The sequence below is a fragment of the Babylonia areolata genome, chromosome 26 (assembly GCF_041734735.1).
Source record: "Babylonia areolata isolate BAREFJ2019XMU chromosome 26, ASM4173473v1, whole genome shotgun sequence".
NCBI lineage: Eukaryota > Metazoa > Mollusca > Gastropoda > Neogastropoda > Buccinidae > Babylonia > Babylonia areolata.
This window is the reverse complement of record NC_134901.1, coordinates 30,864,118-30,888,040: the sequence shown is the minus strand read 5'-3', so window position 1 is coordinate 30,888,040 and position 23,923 is coordinate 30,864,118. Positions and strand designations below refer to the sequence as shown.

General features: G+C 47.0%; 1 protein-coding gene across 1 annotated transcript in view; it reads right to left on the bottom strand.

Annotated features, from left to right (window-relative positions):
- Window positions 1-23,923, bottom strand: part of LOC143300290 (uncharacterized) — a 152,589-nt gene that overhangs the window by 83,260 nt on the left and 45,406 nt on the right. The window contains exons 15-20 of the mRNA XM_076613885.1: window positions 20,679-20,741; window positions 11,229-11,306; window positions 10,289-10,353; window positions 5,367-5,543; window positions 4,599-4,722; window positions 131-2,155 (exon numbers count right to left, since the gene is read on the bottom strand). Coding sequence (XP_076470000.1) covers window positions 131-2,155; window positions 4,599-4,722; window positions 5,367-5,543; window positions 10,289-10,353; window positions 11,229-11,306; window positions 20,679-20,741 — 2,532 coding nt within the window. The remainder of the gene's footprint in view (window positions 1-130; window positions 2,156-4,598; window positions 4,723-5,366; window positions 5,544-10,288; window positions 10,354-11,228; window positions 11,307-20,678; window positions 20,742-23,923) is intronic.

Here is a 23,923-nt window from a genome sequence, read left to right as displayed (position 1 = left end):
TCCCCTCAGACAGGACATCTCAGCTATAAATCCACTGGCACAGAGCGAAGGTCTCACCTACAAACCCCATCACACAAACTAGGACATCTCACAGGTCTACAAAACCACTGAGAGAGAGTGGAGGCCTCACCTTGTTCGTCCAGGCGAGACCCCAGCATGCTGACGGCGGCCACCTTGCCCACCTCCAGGGTGGGGGTGCTCTGGTAGAGGGGACTCTTCCCCCAGAAGCTGCCCAGGGCCGACCCCTCCACCCCCAGTACCGTGCTCTGCTCCATGTCTTCCTTCAGTTCGTGGTAGCCACTCATCCCAGACTCGTCCATCCCCTGACCCCCTGGCTGAGGGCGGGCCTGTGACCAACAGTATAGCCTGGGGGTGAGGAGGGAGCTGCCCTCAGGGGGCAGGTGGTCAGGGGGGATGTGGGTGGTGGTGGTGGTGGTGGAAAGCCCCAGGTAGTGGTGAGAGGACAGGGTGGTCAGGTCAGCCCCGGCCCGACTCCCCACGGCTGGTGTCAGGTATTTCTGGACAAACTCCGTCCTTAGCAGGGAGCTGCCTGTCAGGAGAGTGGGCTGTCTGGCAGCGTCAGTGGAGGCTGGGGGCAAAATGTATGGGGAGGGACTGGGTCTTTGTGTTATGCCTTGTGACGCCGGATCGTCATGACTCCCTGCTGTGGAGGTGGGTCTGGACTGGCCAGCACTGTCCTGTGACACTGTCCCCACTGTGGAGGGCATGTGGGTGGAGGGAAGAGGGTGGGGGTCTGGTCTGGGTGAACCCTGGGTACCACCACCAGGGTGGGGCTGGCTGTCGGTGGGCAGTCTCTGTGGGGGGGTCCGCAGCAGGTGCTGCTGGCCAAAACTTTCACCGTCCTTCCATCTCTCTCCATCCCCCTTCCATCTCTCTCTGTCCCCCTTACATCTCTCTCCACTCTCCTGCAACTTCTGTTCTTCATCAAACGTCGCCCTCACATCAGGCAGTGCACTGCTGTCGTTTTTCTGTGGCGCTGACTGTTCTTTGGTCTTTGCCCTTTCCTTGCCAGCGTCACCAGGGATGTTCAGAGGAAGAGTCTCTGCATGTGCAGCAGTCTTTGCATTCAAGGCGTTCACACCATCGTCAGAGTTCTGTTTGTTTTTAGTCGAATGCTGATCCTGTTTATCACTGCCACTGCTCTGTCTGGGTCCTGTCTTTCTTTCAGGGTCTGCTTTTGACTGGACTCTATAGTCAGGATTGGAAGTGGGTGACCTGTGACTGTCTGCCTGGTCATGTTCAAAACGAACCTGGCTGACTGTCTTTTTCCTCAAAGACCCCTGGCTCTGCTGCCTGCCTGACAGCGAGGACAGCACCTGGCCGCTCTTCTTGTTTTGGGACAGGAGCTGGTCAGTGGAGGCAGACATCCTGCAGCTCTCACTCCTGGACTGGGGGGCCTCCCTGCTGACCCTGTCTGCTGGCTGTCTGTGGATAAAGTCGTCGCTCACAGAAATCCTGTCCTCTTTTTGCGCCAAAAGTTTCCTTGGTGCAGAGTCAGGGCCCTGAACTGCTGACCTGTGCCCTGTGGTTCTCTCCCCTCTATCCTCACCCTTCCCCTTCACTGCAGCAGTGGGTCTGGTGTCAATGGGGAAGGGAGCGGCTCCAACACGGACTGGCAGCATGGATCCCTGCTGATGAGGTGAGGAAGAACTGGATGTAAGGACCACAGAAGCTGAGGTGGTTGTGGGTGGCTCCTTTCTCTCCTTCCCTGATGCACGTGTTGCCTCTTTCCTGCCTCCCTTCCCAGAATCCCCGTGGTCAGTTGTAGCCGCCCTCTCCCCCTCTCTACGGCCCCCCTTCCTGGTGTGCGAGAGCTTCATGATGGCGGAGACGAAGTCATTGGCATTGCTGTAGCTGTGGTTCCTGAGGAAGTCCAGCACGGCACTGTTGCTGAGGGCCTCCTCCATGGTCAGGTCCCCCCCTCCCTGCGTCATGTCCAGCAGCATGGAAGACAGCTCTCCCCGCAGCGTGTCCTCTGCTGCTGCCCGGTCCTCTGCCCACACTCTGGTGCCCGTGATGGTGCTCGACCCAGGCTGCTGCTCTTTGCTGGACGGAGGAGAGCCTGGTGACTTTGAAGGGGACACCAGGCCTGAGGCGCTGAGCGTGTTGTCTCCAGACACCATCGTTCTGTCCCCTGTACAGGCAAACATTACACATGCTTCACTCATCAGTCTGACTGTTTTCCACCTGTATCAAACATTTTCACAGCTTTCTTTCTTTATGTTGCCATTCTTCTCTGTGTTGATGGTGACTATAAAAAAATACTTTATGCTTGAACTTTCTTTAATACTTATCAGTTATTTTAGAGACGGTATCTGAGGGGTGTGATGGACGAGTGGTTTGAGCATAGGACTTTGAATCTGAGGATCCTGAATTCAAATCCCTGCTACACCTAGCCCGTTAAGGATGTAATTTTTTTCCAAGCTCCCAGATCAACATATGTGCAGGCCTGTTAGTGCCTGAACCTACTTTCTGTGTATAGATATGTGGAACATCAAATATGCACATTAATCCATGTCAGTGTTGTTCATAATAATAATAATAATAATAATGGATACTTATACAGCACACTATCCAGAAATCTGCTCTTGGTGCTTTACAAAAACACTTTTGTTTACATAACACATTACATCAATGTTACATACACACACCAAAATGTGACTAAACACACACACACACACTCACACACACACTGTGTTCAGTGGATTATAGAAACACAATCATAACCAGCATGCACACGCTTTCAACGGTTGGGTAAAAATGGTCATACTTGTGTAGTGAACACATGAGTTGTACACATGAACACAGAAGGAAGATCTTTATGAAGTCTGTTACCACCAAGGATATTATCACAATGTGATGTCTTTAATGTTAATTTCACCACATGGGACAACTGTCTTAAATGTTAGTATCGTAAAAGTTAATACACATTTATCAAACAACAAGAAGTCATCTTGCACCAGATGCCTTGGTGGAGTGGTTAGCATTGTAGACTTACAGCTGGGAGGACACAGGTTCAATTCTCAGCAGAAGTGGGTTTTACAGCCTATGACAGCTACTACACATAGCTGAGTGTGCTATGGCTTAAATGAGAAGACTGGAACTACAGAGTCAAGCATCATCCAATCCACGGATGCGTCATTAGGTGTACTGCGCTAATTTTCCTGACCAACACTGCAAGTGTCTGTATCTCTCAGACCTGGCTGACAGGAAGCATAGAGCACAGCCTTGTCATCTAGTTCCACACCTAAAACGGATCCTCCACAGCATTATTGTCATCCTTTATCATCAAGAAAACGAAAAAAAAAAAAAAAGTCCCAAATTATGTGGCCTTTCATGCCTTGCTCTCATGGTGACCTGTTTTGATCCCCCTCCACTTCCATGCTTGGGCTGAGTCCTGTCAAGGTCTTCAGTGTTGGCAGATTCATGAGGGACTGTTGTTGGAGGGACGTGGTGTTGGTCTCCACTCTGGAGGAGACACTCAGTCTGGTTCCATGACCAAGCTACTATTGTCATCAGTAGGGTGCTTAGTAAGTGGTGTCCTAAATATGTTAAATCAGAACAGGCACTACTGAACACCACTGAAGTGACTCAGCAGCAGTGCAGGGATTCCTCTGATGTATGGCCTCCTGACGACCTAACGTCAATAGTTCTCTGTGGACTGCCAACATTGGGACTTCCTTCTTCTTCTTCAGTGTTTGATATTGTTGGGATACATCAGACTTGAAGCTTCGTCGCCTTGACGAAGCCCACAGTTTTCTCCAGGTCAGTCCGGTCACCCCAAAGCTGTGCCTATAGCTCTACTCCCTTGGGCCAGAACTGGCATTGTAGATCCTCATAAGTGGGGCAGTTTTGGAAAATATGTTCTGGGGTTTGTGTACCTGTGCCACAGGGACATTCATCAGTGTGAGATATTTTCATTCAGCTCAGATGACTCAAAAACCTGCAGTGGCCTGTACGAAGTCTGAAGAGGATTGTTTGCTGATGTCGCTGGATCGCATCTGTCCCTTTGTCAGCGTTTGGCCTTCTCTTCCTTTGGTACTGGCTGTGGATGTTGGTTTTTGCCTCTCTGTACGTCACTGGGTGACTGAACTGCTCCATTTTGCTTCCCACTTTTGACAGAGCATCAGCCTTTTCATTCCCAGTAATCCTGCAGTGGGATGGAATCCACTGCAGTGTGATGGTAGACACTTGTAAGAGGTCATTTAGGGTCTTGCTGTTGGTCACTCTGTTTGTTTTGCAGCGCTTCCAGCACAGATTTGCAATCAGTGAAGAAGACAATCTTAGGTGGTGGTCTGGCTGATTCAGCAAGGGTTTTTGTTGCATGGATGAGAGCGCTTGTTTCTGCTCTTGGGACTTCCAAGGACAAACCCCAGGTGCAGCTGTGTATGGGGGATTTGGAATGAGCAGCGTGGGAGTAATGCCCATAAAAGAAACTGCGCAGATGGTTGGATAGCAACAAAAAACAAAAAAAAACAACAAAAAAACAATCTTGCTCTGAACATGATTAACCATCACAGGAATGAGCACCTGACCATTATTACTCACTGCCATCATGTTATCATTGCATCACTCACCCTCTTCATCGCCCTCTCCTTCGGTACGGGAGCTGAGGATGGAGGAGGAGGTGGAGGGGGGAGACATCAGTTTCACAGGAAAGGAACGGCGTGGGGGGCTGCTGACTGGCTTCCCAAACTCTGGCTGCTCATGCACACACACACACATACACACACACAAGCACACACACACATATGAACGCACACACACACATCCATACACACACTTATAAAGCAAGGGAATACCAACAACTGCTCACCACAGAAGACAAATACTCACTATAAACAGTGGGGACCTCATGATATTATATCAAGTAGAACTGGAATTAATAACAAATCAAGTATATCTCATACACAACATAATGACATAACAGTAACACACACTTTCACTTTTTTTTTAAAATAAACTTTTCCCCCACATTTTCTAAATTCAAACATAAAGAAAAAAAAGGTGCACAATTTTTTTAAAGCTGAACAACAAAAATGAAAAATGATTTATGAAAATTACAAATGAGTTGCACTTCTAGCATTCCCCCCACCCTTCACTACAGACACAAATTTATACTTAACCATGCCCTAACACTTACTTTGTTGAAAGTCACCTCTGCACATGCATACAATCATAAATCATTTTAACAAATCATTACACACTGAACAGGACTAATAATGTCATAACACACTATCAGTTCAATAAGGTGGACTAACAGTATGGTCACACACTAAGTGGATCAACAGTGTCACCACACACTAAAAGGACACACAGTGTGGTCACACTATGGGGTCACTCACTCTGGGAATCCTGGGGTCCCCGCCCAGTGTCCCCAGCGTCTCAGTCCTGGCAGCCATGTAGGTGCCAATGGAGGTCTCCAGGTGCTCTGGGTGTTCGTCGCCCCCAAGGAAGCCGGAGAAACAGCTGTCCTCCCCTTCCCACGCCAGACCCTCCGCCGCCAGGGCCAGCTGGTGGTGCTGCAACCCACACAACTGTAGTGCACTGGGACTGAACAGTGACAACACACACACTGTCAGTGCACTAATGTAGTACACTGGGACTGAATAGTGACAACACACACAGTGTCAGTGCACAACTGTAGTACACTGGGACTGAATAATGCCAACACATGCAGTGTCAGTACACTAGTGTAGTATTTGTATTTGTATTTCGTTTTACCACAACAGATTTCTCTGTGTGAAATTCAGGCTGCTCTCCCCAGGGAGAGAGCGTCGCTATACTACAGTGCCACCCTTTTTTTTTTTCCCCTGCGTGCAGTTTTATTTGTTTTTCCTATCGAAGTGGATTTTTCTACAGATTTTTGCCAGGAACAACCCTTTTGTTGCCGTGGGTTCTTTTACGTGTGCACATGGGACCTCGGTTTATCATCTCATCCGAATGACTAGTGCCCAGACCACCACTCAAGGTCTAGTGGAGCAGGAGAAAATATCGGCAGCTGAGCCGTGATTCAAACCAGCATGCTCAGATTCTCTCGCTTCCTAGGCAGACACATTACCTCTAGGCCATCACTCCACATCGTGGAGTACATCATAGTACACTGGGACTGAATAATGCCAACACACACAGTGTCAGTACACTACTGTAATACACTGGGACTGAACAATACCAACACACACAGTGTCAGCGCACTACTGTAGTACACTGGGACTGAATAATGACAACACACGGTGTAAGTGCACAAATGTAGTACGCTGGGATTGAATCATGCCAATGCAGTGTCAGTGCACACAACTGTAGTACACTGGGACTTAATAATGTCAACATACACAGTGTCAGTACACAACTGCAGTACACTGGGAATTAAAAATACCAACACACACAGTGTCAGTGCACTCCTGTAGTACACTGGGACTGAATAATGACATCACACGGTGTAAGTGCACAACTGTAGTACACTGGGATTGAATCATGCCAACACACAGTGTCAGTGCACTACTGTGTACACTGGGACTGAATAATGCCAATGCAGTGTCGGTACACACAACTGCAGGGGTGCAAGTGGAAAAAAGTGGCAAGACTGAAGTCCGGTCTAGGGGGTCTGGGGGAGTGCCGTAAGCTCCCCCAGCGGGGTCCGCCAACGCATTTCGTGCATTTTCCTGCTCTCTCAGGGCCTCTCAGAGGTCCTTTCAAGAAGAAAATATTTATATTTTTGGCAAGGAAAATTTATGGATTTTAGGTAATGCTTTTAATGGACTAAGTTTTTAAAATCAGATTTTAAGTATTATTAACCTTATGACTCATATGAGAGAAAGAGATTGCAGTGAGTCCTGATGAAAGTAACAAGCATACCTTCAATAGTGGCATTTCCCCCCTTACACTGGTTATATTACAGCTTACTAACAGTATCTTGTCTGGCAAATTAACATAAGGAAAGCTTGATAAAAACAGTAACGTTTGTATAGCATGCATAACTTTTCAATTATTAGTATCTGAACATGACATGCAGAATAAAAGTTGTTAGTCATTGGATAAACAATAAAACAAAACAAATTTGGTGTGCTTGTGAGTGTTTGAGAGGCTTCTTACCTGTCAAAAACGTGGAAATTCTAGAGGTGAAAACAGGTGGCTCAGAGTGGTGGACAGGAAAAAGTACTCCCAAGAGCTGCTTACAGTTTTAGCAATGTCAATAATGTTCCACAGAATCCCCAGAAAACATTTCAGCTGTGCAGTATGTAATAAAGTCATTGCATTTTACACAGGTGTCTACCAAGCAGGTAACCCAAGTAAGAATTGAAGTAGAGAACTTTCTTTTCACACCGAAGTCACTTACTGAAAGTATAAACAACACTAAAACAGTCACTGTCAACAGTATACCTATCATATAAAATTCGATGAACAATGAAAAAAAAATCAAAAGGTTTAGGAAATACAAATCAATTTGTAAGGAACTTCAGTTGTATCTGTGTGTGTGCCTCAAAGTTGATCAAGCCAACCTTTTATATACCTTTGTTTTAACTGGCAATTGAGATTATTTATTCAACTCTTGCTTTCTTTGAAAAGAACTGCCTGATGTCAGCTGACCCCCTTTTCTTCTGTGCTGTCAGAGAAGTGTTAGACATTCTTGGTCCATTAGTTTTGGGGAGACATGCGACAAAATGGTTTGGTCGCCAAACTCTTTCAACTCTTCCCATTCTTGTCCACATAATGCCTGGGACTGATCTGACCTCGCTGTCATTCTCAAAAATTCTGGGATGGAAAACCTTGTTCAAGTGATTTCTATTCAGCCCCTCTTCCCCATACTCCTCCAACCAATCATTCTGTATCTTGGGGTATATAGACTTTAATGGTGTTTGAAGCACAGATGCTGCTGCATGGATTTGCCAAACTCCCATTTCTTTTCCTTGATGACACATGCTTGCCACTTCCTTCCGGAAAATGTCTTTGATTGTCAATGGAGATAAATCTTGCACCTCAAAAAAGTCAGAACTCATTGCATAAGCTTTAGACACAGAGAGACTGGTATAATGGTCCTCATGGGCTGCCATTTCAACAATAATTCTGGTTCGCAGTTCTTGGTGATGATCTTGAGTACCGTATGCAAGAACAGATACTGATCTTGGTAAACAGTTTCCATCTCCTGTTATTTCAACAGGTTCCAGATGATCTGGGGCATCCTCGGGGTAAAGATCCTTTGAGATTCTGTCAGCATGGTAAAGAGTGCTATCGAACTCTGAATACAGTCCTATACTGCTGGACTTGTAGGCTTCATGTTTCTCTGCTTTTACAGCAAGTACCTTTAAGTCATAAAATGAATGAGTTGCAGCATTCTGAAGTCTTGTTTGTAATGTTGTAAAAAAAAAGCTCTTCCTTGCATTCACATCTGAGGGTTGGGATGGTTGAGTTGAGGGTGTGGGGTTGAGTGGTTGACTTGGCGGTCTGGATGGTTGAGTTGAAGGTTTGGGATCAGGTTGACTTGACGGTCTGGATGGTTGAGTTGAGGGTTTGGGATCAGGTTGACTTGACGGTCTGGATGGTTGAGTTGAGGGTTTGGGATCAGGTTGACTTGACGGTCTGGATGGTTGAGTTGAGGGTTTGGGATTGATTGGTTGACTTGACGGTCTGGATGGTTGAGTTGAGGGTTTGGGATTGGGTGGTTGACTTGACGGTCTGGATGGTTGAGTTGAGGGTTTGGGATTGGGTGGTTGACTTGACAGTCTGGATGGCATACGCCCTGGGCCACATCTCACTTGATTTTGGCGCTTTTTTGTACTGTGGGCTCTTTGAACTTCTTTGGCATTACGAATTCTGTCTTCCAAGATATCCTTCTTCTTCTTTTTCTTCGAACTCTGGAAAGCCAAGTAAGTAGTGTAGGAGTTTGTTGTCATCATGTGCATCTTGTGCTTGATCTTCAATGTACAGCTTTTCTCTTTCAAGCTTTTAAGGGCAGATTTTGTCAATGCAACTGCTTCATAATTTTCTGGTTCAATCTTTGCTCGGTCACGCTCAATGATATCGTCCATTATATTGAAAGTTCCTTCTATGAGGGGTCCAGTAAAAACAGATAAGCATGCAGAGGCCAGTTTGGAGAGATAGGGGTACAAGGGCTCATTGCTGTCTTCCTTCTTAAGTTCACTAATCTTGCCCCACCAATCAGTGTCAATTCTTTCATTGTCTCTATATGATGGAAGGTAGCCATCAAGTTTGGTATCGTTTACGTATTGCCGAGCTTCTTTCTGCAGTTCCCCTAACTCATCTTGCTGAATGACATTAGGCAGTAGTTGTGGGATATACCACTCTGTGTTTACTTTACTCGAACGAAATAGGGGGTGAAACAGTAATGTCTCTCCTCCCCCTTTCATTTTTTGTCCGTCCCGGGGACGGACTGCTTCTATGATTTTCCGTCCTAGGCGATTTTTTTCTCTCAGTAAAATACAGAGTTTCAGGGCTAAGTAACAGTGTGTGTGTGTGTGTGTGTGTGTGTGTGTGTGTGTGCGCCTCTCTCTCTCTCTCTCTCTCTCTCTCACACACACACACAGACACAGACACACACACACATTCTCTCTGTTCTCGCTTTCCAACGAACAGTCCCATCCGGATTCCAGCGGCAAAAATGGGAGTCGTACACAGCGCGCGCGGCCAGACACAGCTGGCGCTGGCTTCAGTTTAGCTAAGCACTGGTCAACCAGTCAAGAGAGTTCCATCTTCCGGTGAATAGTTCAGTATTCAAGTTCCGACCAAAACTTTCCCGGACCAAAAGCATAGGGACAACCAAAAAAAAAATAAAAAAAATAAAAAATCGAAATTTCATCAAGACGGAAATCCGTATGAGACGGAACCACTTGCACCCCTGCAACTGTGGTACACTGGGACTTAATAATGCCAACATACACAGTGTCAGTACACAACTGCAGTACACTGGGACTTAATAATGCCGACACACAGTGTCAGTGCACAAACTGTAGTACACTGGAACTGAATAATGCTTAATAACAGCAGCAGTGGGGTGTATGGTGTATGTATTTCACAGGGGAGACAGCAGTGCGGTGTATGGTGTATATATTTCACAGGGGAGACAGCAGTGTGGTGTATGGTGTATATATTTCACAGGGGAGACAGCAGCGCAGTGTATGGTGTATATATTTCACAGGGGAGACAGCAGTACAGTGTATGGTGTATATATTTCACAGGGGAGACAGCAGTGGGATGTATGGTGTATATATTTCACAGGGGAGATGGCTGAGGGGTGAATGGTGAGACATACCTCACTGAACTTGTTCTCCTCTTCAAACTGCTGTTCATCAGCATCCAGCATGGCCTGTGCCCCTTCTGAAACACCAGCAGCACCTGTTACCATCACTTTGCTCTTTTCCACTCTTTCTTCACTCTTCTTCCTCAACACTTCGTACCCAAGTACCACTTCATCCCTAATACCCTGCTGCTTCCCTGGGGCAAAGTACGGCTATTTCCATACTGCAGTGGTCATGTACAATTTCGCTTTATCAGTCAGTTATCACTTAGTGCTTTTAGCTGGTTGACTTTAGCCTCAACTTTGAGAGGTTGTTTTTTAATGACACTGTGCATTTTGTGTATGAAATATGGCTTCAACAGTCCTCTCAGATGTTGTAGGACTGGTCCACAGAAACTGCAGTGCAGCTGCACTTATGGAGAAGAAAGCGTTAACCAAACTTGCTCTTATCTTCAGTTGTTCCTGCTGGATCTTCTTAATGTACTTAATTCCTATTATTGTTTTTTTCTTCTGTTCCTGGGCAGCAGGTCTCTTGTTTGCTTCTATGTATGAATACGTTTCTTACCTGTACCGTTTGCATGACGTTTTTTAAAACTGTGACAGAGGCAGCCATATTCTGTTTTCTTGTTTTTCGCTGCTGGTTTTTTTTACCTGCATGACAGTTTTTAACTCTGTGACTGAGGCAGCCATATTCTGTTTTTAGGACACCCCCCGCTGGGTTTCTTTCCTCCACGATGGTTTTTAACCCTGTGATTGAGGCAGCCATATTCTGTTTTCAGGGCTCCCACTGCTGGAATTCTTACCTGCATGACTACTTCAACGCTGTGATACAGGCAGCCATATTCTGTTTCTGTCCGGCATCGCAGAAGAAGAAATAGTAACAGGGTTCATAGTAAGAATTAATGTGTAGACACTGAAATTGCAGAAGTTGAGCGGTGAGATCAAAACAACTTACCAGAGAATTGAAAGTCGTCATCGTTCACACTGATGCCCAGCTCTCTGAGTTCTCTCTCCAGGTTACTCTCTCTCTTCACTGCAACACCACACAGTCACCTGCTGACTACCTGACGCCTATTTGAACACTGTGTCACACTTGCGTTATGTACATCTCATTACTTTGTGCCTTGAGACAAGAAGTGCGGATTTCTCGACTGATTTAACTGTGGTTCCCTGAATACCTTTTCTGCTTTATTCTTACTTATATAATTCTGATAATGAAATTATGTAGGATTTGTTCATTAACCCCTTCACTGCTAGTACATTTTGCTATAGCCTATGCTGAGAAAATTTTCAGAAAAACAATTGCTTATATTTAAAAAAAAGACTGAAGATAAGTGCATAAAAGTATATATCAAACAAGAGAGGCAAGGCCTTCAAGACTCACTTGTGATAAATTACATCCCCTAGCACTAATTACAGAGTAATTTCCCTTGTTTACTATCTGCACCAAAGCGTTTCCAAAATAAATAAAAATTCCATGCTTAGCAAAAGAAGTTCCTGTTTGAACAGAAAATGATAATAATGACTCCTCTTGTTGTTGTGTCAGAATAAGAGGTCAAAGTGTCAAGTTTAGAGAATACAAAAAATATAAATACAAAAGTAAATGCAGTTTGCATATAATTAGGCTTCTTTTTTTCTTCTTTTTTTGTGCCCATCCCAGAGGTGCAATATTGTTTTAAACAAGATGACTGGAAAGAACTGAATTTTTCCTATTTTTATGCCAAATTTGGTGTCAACTGATAAAGTATTTGCAGAGAAAATGTCAATGTTAAAGTTTACCACGAACACACAGACACACGGACACACACACACAGACAACCGAACACCGGGTTAAAACAGACTCACTTTGTTTACACAAGAGAGTCAATCAAAGGAAAATGAACCAAGATTTTGTTTGTAATACTTACATGTTCAAATAATGAGTCAATCTCACAGAAAAATTCCATAAAATGCATTAATAAAAAAAAATTGGGACTGTCATTCCATCATGTAGGTGCTACAATATCAACCAGGTTATCAACCTGTCTTTCTTGTGACTGTTGTGATCAACCACACACACTGTCAAGGCTGAGCAACAGTGTCCAGGTGGATAAGACTCCAACACGGTCCACACAAAGAATGAAAAGGGTGTACTCACCCAGGATCTATCGCCAGTAAAAACGCTGTGTGTGGTACTTGCAGAAACAGTCTTCAAGACACAGTACTGGTTTGCTGGGGCAGTCTGGGCAGTAGAACCTCACATCCTTTGTCCTTTCTTCCAGCAGACTCTGCACCTACTTTGTAGCCAAGACTTCTGTGGGGTAGGTGGGATGACATCAATTAAGTGTCGTTCACACAAGACAAACAGCGTGGTCGTCTTTAGCAGTGTCTCGGTCTTGGTCACCAAAAATCATAGCACTAATTACATCCTTCTGGAAGTCCCCTCCCGAAACCTGGAGGGGGTCAGGCTGGTGTTCTCCTGACCCACTCCCGGGAGGGTCACTACCTTGTCGTGGTCGGGAGGCTTAGTGGCCAGTGATCGAGCGAGCTATGTCGGCGGGGGCATCAGTGCTTCTTGGGGTTTGGTGCTCTGGTCCCAGGTCTTAATTGACAGCCTACATAGCCATCGTAGCTGTTAGGGCTGAATAAGTGGTGGTTTTGTACTGATGCCCCTGATAGGGCTTCCCATGCCGAACAGGTCGTGAGTGAGGCCCAAACTAAATGTGACCCACTGTCCCTTTCGCTATTCTTTGTTCTTCTTTTTACCGCCTCTTTTCTGTCCTCAGCTCCCCATCAAGCCTTCTTTTCCACATTCTTTTTTTCTCTGCGGCCTTCTTTAGGCCTGCCGTGTTTGCCGTGCGGCGCGACCTGTGATGGAGGGGAATGAGATCCTGGGGATTGAGAGAGCACGCTGCTCTCAACACATCCCTTTGGCTCGGACCTCTCCTAAGACAGGCGGCACACATTGGCCCGTGTGTGTCAATCGGCTACCCCTTCGTGGGGCTGGGTCAAGACTGGCAGTTTAGTGGCTAACGAAGGTAACCCCCGTAGTGCTCGGCTCTCTGTCCCCGGGAGCTGGGCATGATCGGGGGGGAGCACGTTGGAGCTGGGCTGCTGGTTGTATATCCCTCCCGAAACCTGGAAGGGGTCAAGCTGGTGTTCCCTTGACCCTGGCCCCTAAGTTGGACCCCATGGTGGGTGGGTAAGGGAGGGATGAATTCACATTTTTCTTTCAACATGAATCCTAAACAAATACACCCCCCCCAAACTCGGAAAAAGATGACGACAGGGAACGGACGACTCAGACTCTGAGTCGGAGGTCGTCGAGACCTCTGGTTTTTGGCCATCGTGGCTAGTGATGGAGGGCGCTGATGACGACAAGCCCTTGTCGGCTCTCAGCCCCTTCGCTGTCCAGAAGGGCTTTCAGTGTCTGGCAGGATCGCTCAGATCCATCAAGAAGCTGAGGAGCGGAGCGTTTTTAGTACAGACAGAATCCAAAAGACAGACACAGCTCCTTCTCAAGGCGACCACTTTCGTGGATAGGGCAGTGAAGATTTCCCCTCACAAAGGTCTCAACTGCTCAAAGGGAGTCATCAGATGCCCGGAGTTGAAAGGTGTGTCTGAGGCCGAGATCAAGAGCGAACTGTCCTCTCAGGGAGTGACCGATGTGTACAGGGTGACGGTGAGGAAGGGGTTGGACAGAGTCCCGACCAACACTTTCTTCCTCACCTTCTGCTGCCCGGATGTCCCCAAGGACATTCGGGTCGGATACCTGCTAGTTAATGTCAGCCTGTACGTACCGTCCCCTCTGAGATGCTTTAAGTGTCAGAAATTCGGACACGTGAGAGACAGATGTAAGGAGGAAGAGGCGTGTGGCACCTGTTCGAAGGCGGCGCACCAGGGCGATTGCGTCAGTGCAGCTCTGTGTGCGAACTGCGGAGGTGGCCACCCGTCCTCATCGAAGGACTGCCCCGCCTGGAAGAAAGAAAAACAAATTCAGAAAGTCAAGACAGAACAGAAAATTTCCTTCTTTGAGGCAAGGAAACAGGTGGAGGCCGCATCGCCTAGGACGTCGTATGCCTCTGTCGTCAGATCCGGGACGGTGGACGTCGCAGTCCAGACGACGTCCACAGGAACGCAGACGGACGACTTAACCGCCTCGTCGGAACCGTTGGCCTTGGGTGGAGGCGCTGTGTCCACCCCTTCCCATCCTGCGCGGCAGTCCTCAGGGGCTGCTGGGCGGGAGAGAAAAGCCTCGGGCGGAGGCACGTTGTCCGCCTCCCGCCCCACCCCACCCCCCGGCCCCCCCTCGCCCCGCCTCTCGTCTGCCTGGCCCTCGGGCTGGCGGAAGTGGCCGGAAGCCCCCCGCACCTCCAAAACTCAAGGAGGGGAGGGCTGCGGCCACGGCGGGATCGGGAGGGGCCGAGGTGGTGGATATTCCGACCCGGTCGGAACCCGAAAAATTTATGTCAAAGAACAAATATTCCATCCTGGCGGACCTTGAGCCACCGCAAGTGGAGGAGCAGGGGGTAGCGATGGAATAGGCTGCTGCTTTATTTTTTTTAAAAAAAACCTTTTTAATGGCAGTGATCCACTGGAATATCCGGGGATTCTATGCCAACTTCCAGGAACTCCAGCTGCTTTGTCGTGCTTTGAAACCTTCAGTGCTGGCACTGCAGGAGACTCTGCAAAGAGATGGCAAGGTTTTATCTCTCTCTGGTTTTAACTCCGTTTTTAAACCCGCTCAACCGAAGCAAGAGGGGTTGACAGGGAGGTGTCGCTCTTTTTATTCGAAAGTCCCTTTTATACAGTACAGTTCTTTTAAGCACCCCTTTACAGGCGGTGGCAGTCAGAGTCACGCTCGAGAAAACCATCACTGTCTGCTCTCTCTACCTTCCCCCTTCCGTCCGTGTTCTGAGGCAGGACCTCATGAACCTGGTCGACCAGCTCCCACGTCCGTTTTTACTGTTGGGCGACTTCAACGGACACTCCCCGCTCTGGGGAAGTGAGATGACATCAGCCCGAGGTCTTCTCTTAGAAAACCTTCTCTCTGACATGGACTTGTGCTGTCTTAACGACAAGTCTCCCACTTACCTGCATCTGTCCTCTGGAAAGCTCTCGTGTTTAGATCTGTCGGTCTGCGATCCATCGTTGGTCCTGGGACTACGAGTGGAAAGTGCACGACGATCTGCACGGGAGTGACCACTTTCCTGTCATCCTCCGCCCCACAGATGGAGAAGGTGACTCTCTGCCTGACCGCCTGTACTACGACAAAGCAGACTGGAGTTTTTTTACCACCAAGATAAGAGCTGAGCTGCAGGAAGAAACAGTATTGAAAAGCAAGGACCCTGCTGACGCTCTGACTCGGATCGTTTTAGATTGCGCCAAAGCAGCAGTCCCATCGTCTACCTCCAAGCCTCAGGTCCCTAGAACGCCCTGGTTCAACGCGGAATGTCGGGAGGCCCGCAAGTCTCGGAAGAGAGCGCAGCGACGCGTCTTTCGGAGACCGGAGTCCGATAGCGTTCGAACCCATCAACAGCTGAGGGCGAAAGCCAGGTATGTTTTTAAAAAGAGCCAGAGGAAGTCTTGGAGAGATTTCTGCTCTTCCTTAACCTCCAACACACCCAAGAAGAAAGTGTGGAGGGTTTTAAAAAGAATTAAGGGCAAAAACGCATGCCCGACCTTCCACCATCTTAAACTTTCAGACGCTCTGGTCACAGAGAAGAAAGCAGTTGCCAATTTGCTTGCCTCCACAATAGAACAGAACTCGAGATCTGCTAACAAATCTGCTCGCTTTCTTAAAACCAAAAACCTGTCAGAAAAAACACCATGTAACTTCTTTTCCGACAACACAGAGAATTACAACCTTCCTTTCACAATGAACGAACTTAAATCTGCCCTTCAGACCTGTACGGATTCCTGTCCAGGAATGGACGAAGTCCATTATAAACTCCTAAAGCACCTTCCCCAAACCTGTCTGGACACCCTGCTTAAAGTTTATAACCACATCTGGGTCACAGGCTTCTTTCCACCCTCCTGGCGGAAAGCCCTCATAATCCCGCTGCCGAAACCGGGAAAAGACCCCTCGAACCCCTCCAACTACCGCCCAATTGCACTGACCAGCTGCGTCTGCAAACTGATGGAGAAGATGGTCAACGGTAGACTGATGTGGAAACTAGAGACCGACGGCCTTCTGGCGAAGGAACAGTGCGGTTTCCGCAAGCATCGCTCTACCGTTGACCATCTGGTTCGTCTGGAAACCACGATAAGAAATGCTTTCGTCAACAAACAACATGTGGTGGCCATATTTTTTTGACCTGGAGAAAGCTTACGATACCACGTGGAAATTTGGTATTCTTTCCGACTTGCACAAGCTCGGCTTCCGAGGACACCTGCCTCAGTTTATCCACAATTTTTTACAAGACAGACAATTCCAGGTGAGAGTCGGCACCACCCTGTCCGACATTCACGAGCAGGAGCTGGGTGTCCCGCAGGGGAGCATCCTGTCGCCTGCTCTGTTCAGTATCAAATTAATGACATCGTTCAATCCGTTCAGAAAGGATCGGACAGCTCGCTGTTCGTGGATGATTTTGCTTTATATGCAACCGGCAGCACGTACGACAGCATCCAGCGACGGCTTCAGCTCTGCGTCAACAAAATCCAGTGTTGGGCAGAGGAGAATGGCTTCACATTTTCGTCCTCCAAAACTGAATGCATCCACTTTCATAATTTTCGCCAATTCTATCAGGACCCTGAAATCCGTCTGGGAACATCCACCATCCCGGCGGTCAAGGAAGCCAGATTTCTAGGGGTCGTCTTCGATCAGAAGCTGAATTTTCTCAGCCACATTAAACAGCTGAAAATATCTTGCCTAAAAGCCCTGAACATCATCCGAGTTGTGGCACACACGAACTGGGGTGCTGATAAGAGGACTCTCTTGCACCTCTACAGAGCCCTGGTCCGGTCCAAACTGGATTATGGAAGTGTTGTATACGGCTCGGCCAGACCGTCCTACCTGAAACTGTTGAACCCTGTACACCACCAAGGGCTCCGTCTCAGCTTGGGTGCTTTCCGCACCACCCCTGTGCACAGCCTGTATGCAGAGGCGGGGGAACCACCTCTTTCCAACCGCAGACTGAAGCTGACCCTGAACTATTATTTGAAATTGTTTTCGGAACCTACAAACCCTGCTTACGATGCTGTATTCAACAACCCTTTCGATAAGAAATTTACAGACAACCCAAACTGCATACCTCCTCTCGGACTCCGCATTCAGCCGCACTTGGAAAATGCCGATCTGGATGTCGGTGGCATCTCAGATTTCTCTAAGTTCCCTGACAGCCCCCCGTGGACCTTTACAACACCTGAGGTCCCGATTCGATCTGGCCTCGTACCGTAAGGACACCACCAGCTCTCTGGCCTACAGAACCTACTTTTCGGAACTGTGCCACAAATTCCCCACCTTTCAAGGCATCTTCACTGACGGTTCCAAGTCAGAGGACGGAGTCGCCGCATCTGCGTTCTGTCCCGCCTTTCCTGACCGGCCCTCAACGGAACACATCCTGTCTGACAGCTCGGTATACACCGCGGAACTGACTGCACTGGTCCTGGGGTTAAAAATGGTTCTCTCTTCCAAACAGAAGAGATTCATGATCTTTTCCGACTCCTTATCAGCCCTGGAGGCGATCGCCTGCAGGAATATCACTCATCCCAAACTGCTGGAATTTTATGAAACTTTTACTCTCGCAACGAAGAAAGGATACGAGGTTGTGTTGGCCTGGGTTCCCGGACATGTTGGCATTCGTGGTAACGAAAGGGCGGACCTGCTGGCGAGGAACGCTGTAAAGAAAGAATTGTCCAGATCCTTGGTACCCTATACAGACATGAAGCGGAAGGTCAATTCTTACGTTAAAGATCTTTGGCAAGAGAAATGGAACACCCAGATAGACAACAAGCTCTTCCAGATCCGTCCGGACCTGGGGGAGACCCTCCCTTCGGGGGTGAAGAACAGAAAGGAGGAATCTGTGCTGTGCAGACTGCGTACGGGGCACACTTTTTTTACTCATTCTTACTTGTTGAAGGGGGAGGAGGCCCCTCGATGCGTTCCCTGTGACGAGCCTCTCACCGTGAAACACGTGCTCCTTGACTGTTGGGATCTGCATGACGTTAGACGCAGACATTACACGGCGGTTTTCTTTGAAGACTTTGTTTCGTGATGTCCCTCCGTGGGCGCTGATGGACTTCTTAAAAGAAGTGAACCTTTTTAACCAGATTTGAAGGTTTTAAACTATGGAAGTTTTTTTTTAAACTTTGGAGTGGAAAGTTTGAAGTGGTTTCTCGTTTTAATTGGTTGTTTTTTTTAGCCTTGTAGTAGTAATTGACGCGGCGATAGCCTTGAGATGGCCTTAGTGGTCGGCGAGGCTCTAAGCACCATAATTTCATTTCATTTCATTTCTGGAAGTCCAGGAGTGTACTGCTGTTGCATGCTTTTTTGTAGAGGGTGTGTGCATTCAGCATGGCAATTTGTAGAAAATGCACACACAGCTATTTGTACCACTTCAGGGTTTTCCTTGTGGCATTGTAGGGCTGCAGCTGTTGGTCATGATGGTCCATGGCACCCATGTTTTTGTTGTAATCCAGAATTGCTGGAGGCTTGTTTACTGCCTTTTGGTCTTGCTGCTGCTGGTCTTCAGCTGTAGGTTTGTGGCAAATTGTCAACTCCAGATGGTCCAGGATGAACATCATGATCATCACCATGCTGCATACCTGAAACACATTGCATAAAAGACTTAAGTTTGTTGGTTTTTTGGAGTTTTTATTTATTTATTACATATAAAATGATCATGAAATGGTACCATTTTATTTCTGATTGTTTTCAGAAGCTGAAATAGAAACACACACACACCTACCCCCCCACCCCCACCCCCCAATCACACACACACTGAAACTGGTTCATGGTATGCCACACCCCCTTCATTCTCTCTTTCTCATACAAAACAAAATGACCACACACACACACACACACACACACGTGTTGCATTTACAAAGTAATTTAGGCATACAATTCTGTATAGCTTTCTCTAATTTCAGTTTTATAAACATCCCCCCCCTTCCCCCACTCTCTCTCTCTCACACACACGCACAAAAGAACAACAACAATGAACAACAACAAACCAATACACATTCAGAAACGAATACACAGAAAGCACTTGGTGAGCGACACATGCTGTCATCAACAATGAGCCAGCCAGTAAGCCACGCCTCCTTGGGCTGTGATGGTCACACACAGTACACATGTGACTGTCTCTCACTCTCAAACATTGATCAGTGACTGACGAAGCTACTTACCACAGCTAACACATTCAAATCACACACAATGCAGTCATATTCATTGTTACAACAAACAGAAAGCAAATAATAAACTGACAAACCTTGTAAACACCCACCTGCATCTTGAATCAGCTGAGCTTGTCTGTCTTCAGTTTCGTCAAGCAACTCCACCTCCCACCCCCCTCCATGTCAAAATCAGCATCTTCAGCATCAACTTCACACATTCTATCTCATTCAGTCCACAATCTTCATCTCTACTGTTTGCATCGTGAAAGATTTCTTTCAATATTAGTGCAAGTGTTGGGGTTTGTCTGTGTTCAGCCATGGCTTTGCAAACACAACTTGAGCTTCGTACAAACTTGCAAAACTTTTGCCATAAATATGACAATCCGATGAATAATTTTAGCTTATGGAACTCAGGAGATAAAGAGCTCTCAGGGGAGCTAACTTAATGCATTTTTTGTAATGCGGGACTCAAAACATAGAACGTTGTAACATGACGTACGGCGCACGTCAATACAGCATTGGTGAGCGACATTTCATGACGTACGCAGTATGTCAACAGCACAGTCAAGAGGTTAACCTTGATTAGTTGTCTATTTACAACCCATTTGTTTATTCTTTCAGTTGTCAGTGTGGGTGTGTCATTGCAATGTACATGATTGAAGGAACACAAGAACAAAGAAGAAAAAAAGATTCACTTAAACACAGATAACAATGTTACAGGTTTGTGCATGTCTGAGCACTTGAGTAATCTATGTGTAAATGTGCAATATGTATACATGCCATAAGGGTATTATCTGTGCACTCATACTTGTACACACATGTACTGAATGCCTATAATTTCTTTTTTTATATGTGTATGCATGTGTCTGCCAATATCATACGTACATATGTTGATATATGTGCTCTCCTGCAATATAACAGAATATCCGTCACATATATGCAAGCGTGGGCATGAGTTGTTCTGTGCAAGAGTTTGTGCATTCACGAATTTGAATGCACATACAGGACTACACACACACACACACACATAAGGGTGTGAGAGATGACCGGACATACGCAGAGAGATAAAAAGAGAAGAAAATTCTAATACCATCTGTTCCTTGGAATGCCGCACTCTTCCAGGTCTCACTCCTGTTTGCTGTGTACGTCTCCTCTGAAACACAGACACACATTATCTGTGCAGGCTCACCCATACACATCACTATGCATGCTGTGATTTCAGCAAATCTTACAGCAAGCAGTAGGTCATGATCACAGGGACCATTAGACACTTCTCACAATCACATTAACCGCTTCCCTGCCCGTAGCGAGATACTCTCGTACCGATTTCAGAAGGTCTGTACGCCTGTATACGAGAGTATCTCGTACTACTTTCGTCATCGAAATATGAGAAACCGAAATGGGAGACACCGCTGAAAACTGGCCCAGACTGCTGTAGGGACTCTCAACAACGGTTCTTTCCCTTTGACCACTCAGCAACTGACCATGACTAAGTGATATTGCCTTTGTTGACATTTGGACATAATTATATATCCAAGATGGCGGATCAACAGCGTTCTTTGACAAGGCGACCTGTTCTTAGGCAATATTCTGCATTAGAAGTATTGCAGGAAATTTTGAATGATGCAGACAGTCGTGAGGACGACTTCGATGATGAAGAATCCATTGGTAGTGACGAGGAGGAGACTGACAGAAACCAACACCAACCGCTTTTGTCAGAAACTGGTGTTGATGATGAAGACTCAGATTACGAGCCTGAATCATCCACTGATTCAGTGACTGAAGTAGAGTCAGACGCCATTGAAATGGAGGTGGAGCCAGTACCCAGTACAAGTACTGCACCCCCTCCTGTTGTGAGAGGTTGAGGAAGGAGTCGAGGAAAAGGAAGAGGCAGAGGACGAGGGGCAGTTGCAAGGGGGAGGGGCAGAGGGTATGGTCAGTCACACCTGATTCAAGAATGGACACCAACAGACAACCGACCACCAAACCCCACTGTTCAGTTCACGGGAAATCCGGGCCTAAAGTGTGACACAAAGGAAATTTTCTTCCTAAAATTATGTTTAAGTAACATACTTACCGTGACCCACTAGTGCAGACTCCGGCAGGGGTCTGACATTCCTGTCCTGTGCAAACTACTATCCACCTATGCAGAAAAAAGGAAAGTAGCTACGGCCGATAACCTCCCGGAAGTAGGTAACCTCCCCTTTGCCCCCCCTGATTAGCGCCCTCTTTTTACGGCAATTTGCTGCAACCAGCACAGTGTGCAGGGAGAACAGAAAACAGGGACGAACGGGAGGGTCTTAAATGTGGGTCACGGTAAGTATGTTACTTAAACGTAATTTTAGGAAAAAAATTTCCTTTTAATTACACATACTTAACCGTGACCCACTAGTGCAGAATGGCACAACAAGGTGGAGGGCTCATCTGTTCTATCGCCAGTGCGCTGCGATGGCCCGTTGTGTGACCACCGCAGAGGCAACACCTCTTGAGCCATCATCCCTAAAGTGAAAGACGTCCCTCAAGTAGAATTCGATGAAGGTAGAGTGTACTGTGTCACCTAAGGATACTGGTGCGGGCAAAGAAGACTGAGGTCCTCAGCTGTATTGTGGGAGACGTCTGTGGACCACAGCTGTGCGGAAAATGTAGCGGGTCAGTGTGTTGAATCCACACTTTATTGAGAGCCCTTCAAATCAAACGGAAGTAAACACATACCCTATAGGGTTGTCTCACTTGAACGCGGTTGAGCGTCAATGCAAAGAGGTGCACATGTGGTTTGATCTGATGATTCCACATCAGTTGTGGGCCAATAGTGGAAGTGATATATGTGTTTGAAGGAAACTGTGGCACGAGACAGAGGTAGGCCACCATGTAGGGCTTGCCTTAGGCATGACAGCCAGATCTGTAGAGCTCCTCCATGTGAGCTGACAGGCGATGGGCGCTCCCCTCCGCCACTTTTTTGTCATTGCCAAAAAAAAAGAAAAAAAAAAGACAGCACTGGCATGTTGTCTATGCATAGAAGGGCAGACATTTGGCAACAACAGACTTGAGGTCCCTGGTGTCCCTGGGACAGGGCTGTGTAATTGCCCAGGTAGGTACCATCACGAAGGGACATATGGAAGGCTTGGTGGCTTCTCTACCCGAGTGTGGCATGTTGGAGCAACCTGCAGAAAGTTGTCGGCAGTCAATGGCTGGGTTGGATCAGGCTGTGGGAGTGCACTTCATGTGCCTGCAGGTCATTGAGTCTCATTCTGTGGTGGAATTCCTAATGGAAGAGGGTTTCCATGGGGAAAATTTTCGCTGAAGGTTCTTTAGTGAGAAAGGGGACTGGATCCATGACAGGCCTCTGGCTGTGTGTGGTGCGCACTAAGTTTGGGATGGAGCGGGGCGGGGGCAGGGAGGAAAGTGGCTCTAGAAGTGTTGTACTGTCCATTTACATCAAATCACTGATCTGACATATGTTTTCAGTATGGCCAACAGCAAAGTGAGAGCTGTATTATCAGTGGTTTCTTAATTGCAAAGGGAAATCATTTGCAGCTTAGTCTTTCATGAAGGACTATGTCTCTCAGACTAGAAGTCAAATTGCAGTGGGACTTAGTGCTGTAGCTTTGGGGGCTAACTAGCCTTTGGGACCCGTCCCAATGGTGAGTCCTAAGGCCCTCTTGAAATGAAATGAAATTATGGTGCTTTGAGCCTCGCCGACCACTAAGGCCATCTCAAGGCTATCGCCACGTTAGTAACTACTACAAGGGTAAAAAACAAACAATTAAAACGAATCACCACTTCAAAATTTCCACTCAAAGTGTAAAAAAAAACTTCCATAGTTTAAAACCTTCAAATCTGATTAAAAATGTTCACTTCTTTCAAGAAGTCCATCAGCGTCCACAGAGGGGCATCACGAAACAAGGTCTTCAAAGAAACCGCCGTGTAATGTCTGTGTCTAACGTCATGCAGATCCCAACAGTCAAGGAGCATGTGTTTCACGGTGAGAGGCTCATCACAGGGAATACATCGAGGGGCCTCTTCCCCCTTCAATAAGTAAGAATGAGTAAAAAAAAAAAAGTGTGCCCCACATGCAGTCTCCACAGCACAGATTCCTCCTTTCTGTTCTTTACCCCTGAAGGGAGGGTCTCTTTTAGGTCTGGATGGATCTGGAAGAGCTTGTTGTCCGTCTGGGTGTTCCACTCCTCTTGCCAAAGATCTTTAACATAAGTGTTCATCTTCTGCTTCATGTCTGTGTATGGTACAAATGATCTCGATAATTCTTTCTTTACAGCGTTCTTGGCCAGCAGGTCTGCCCTTTCGTTACCACGAATGCCAACATGTCCAGGAAAAAAA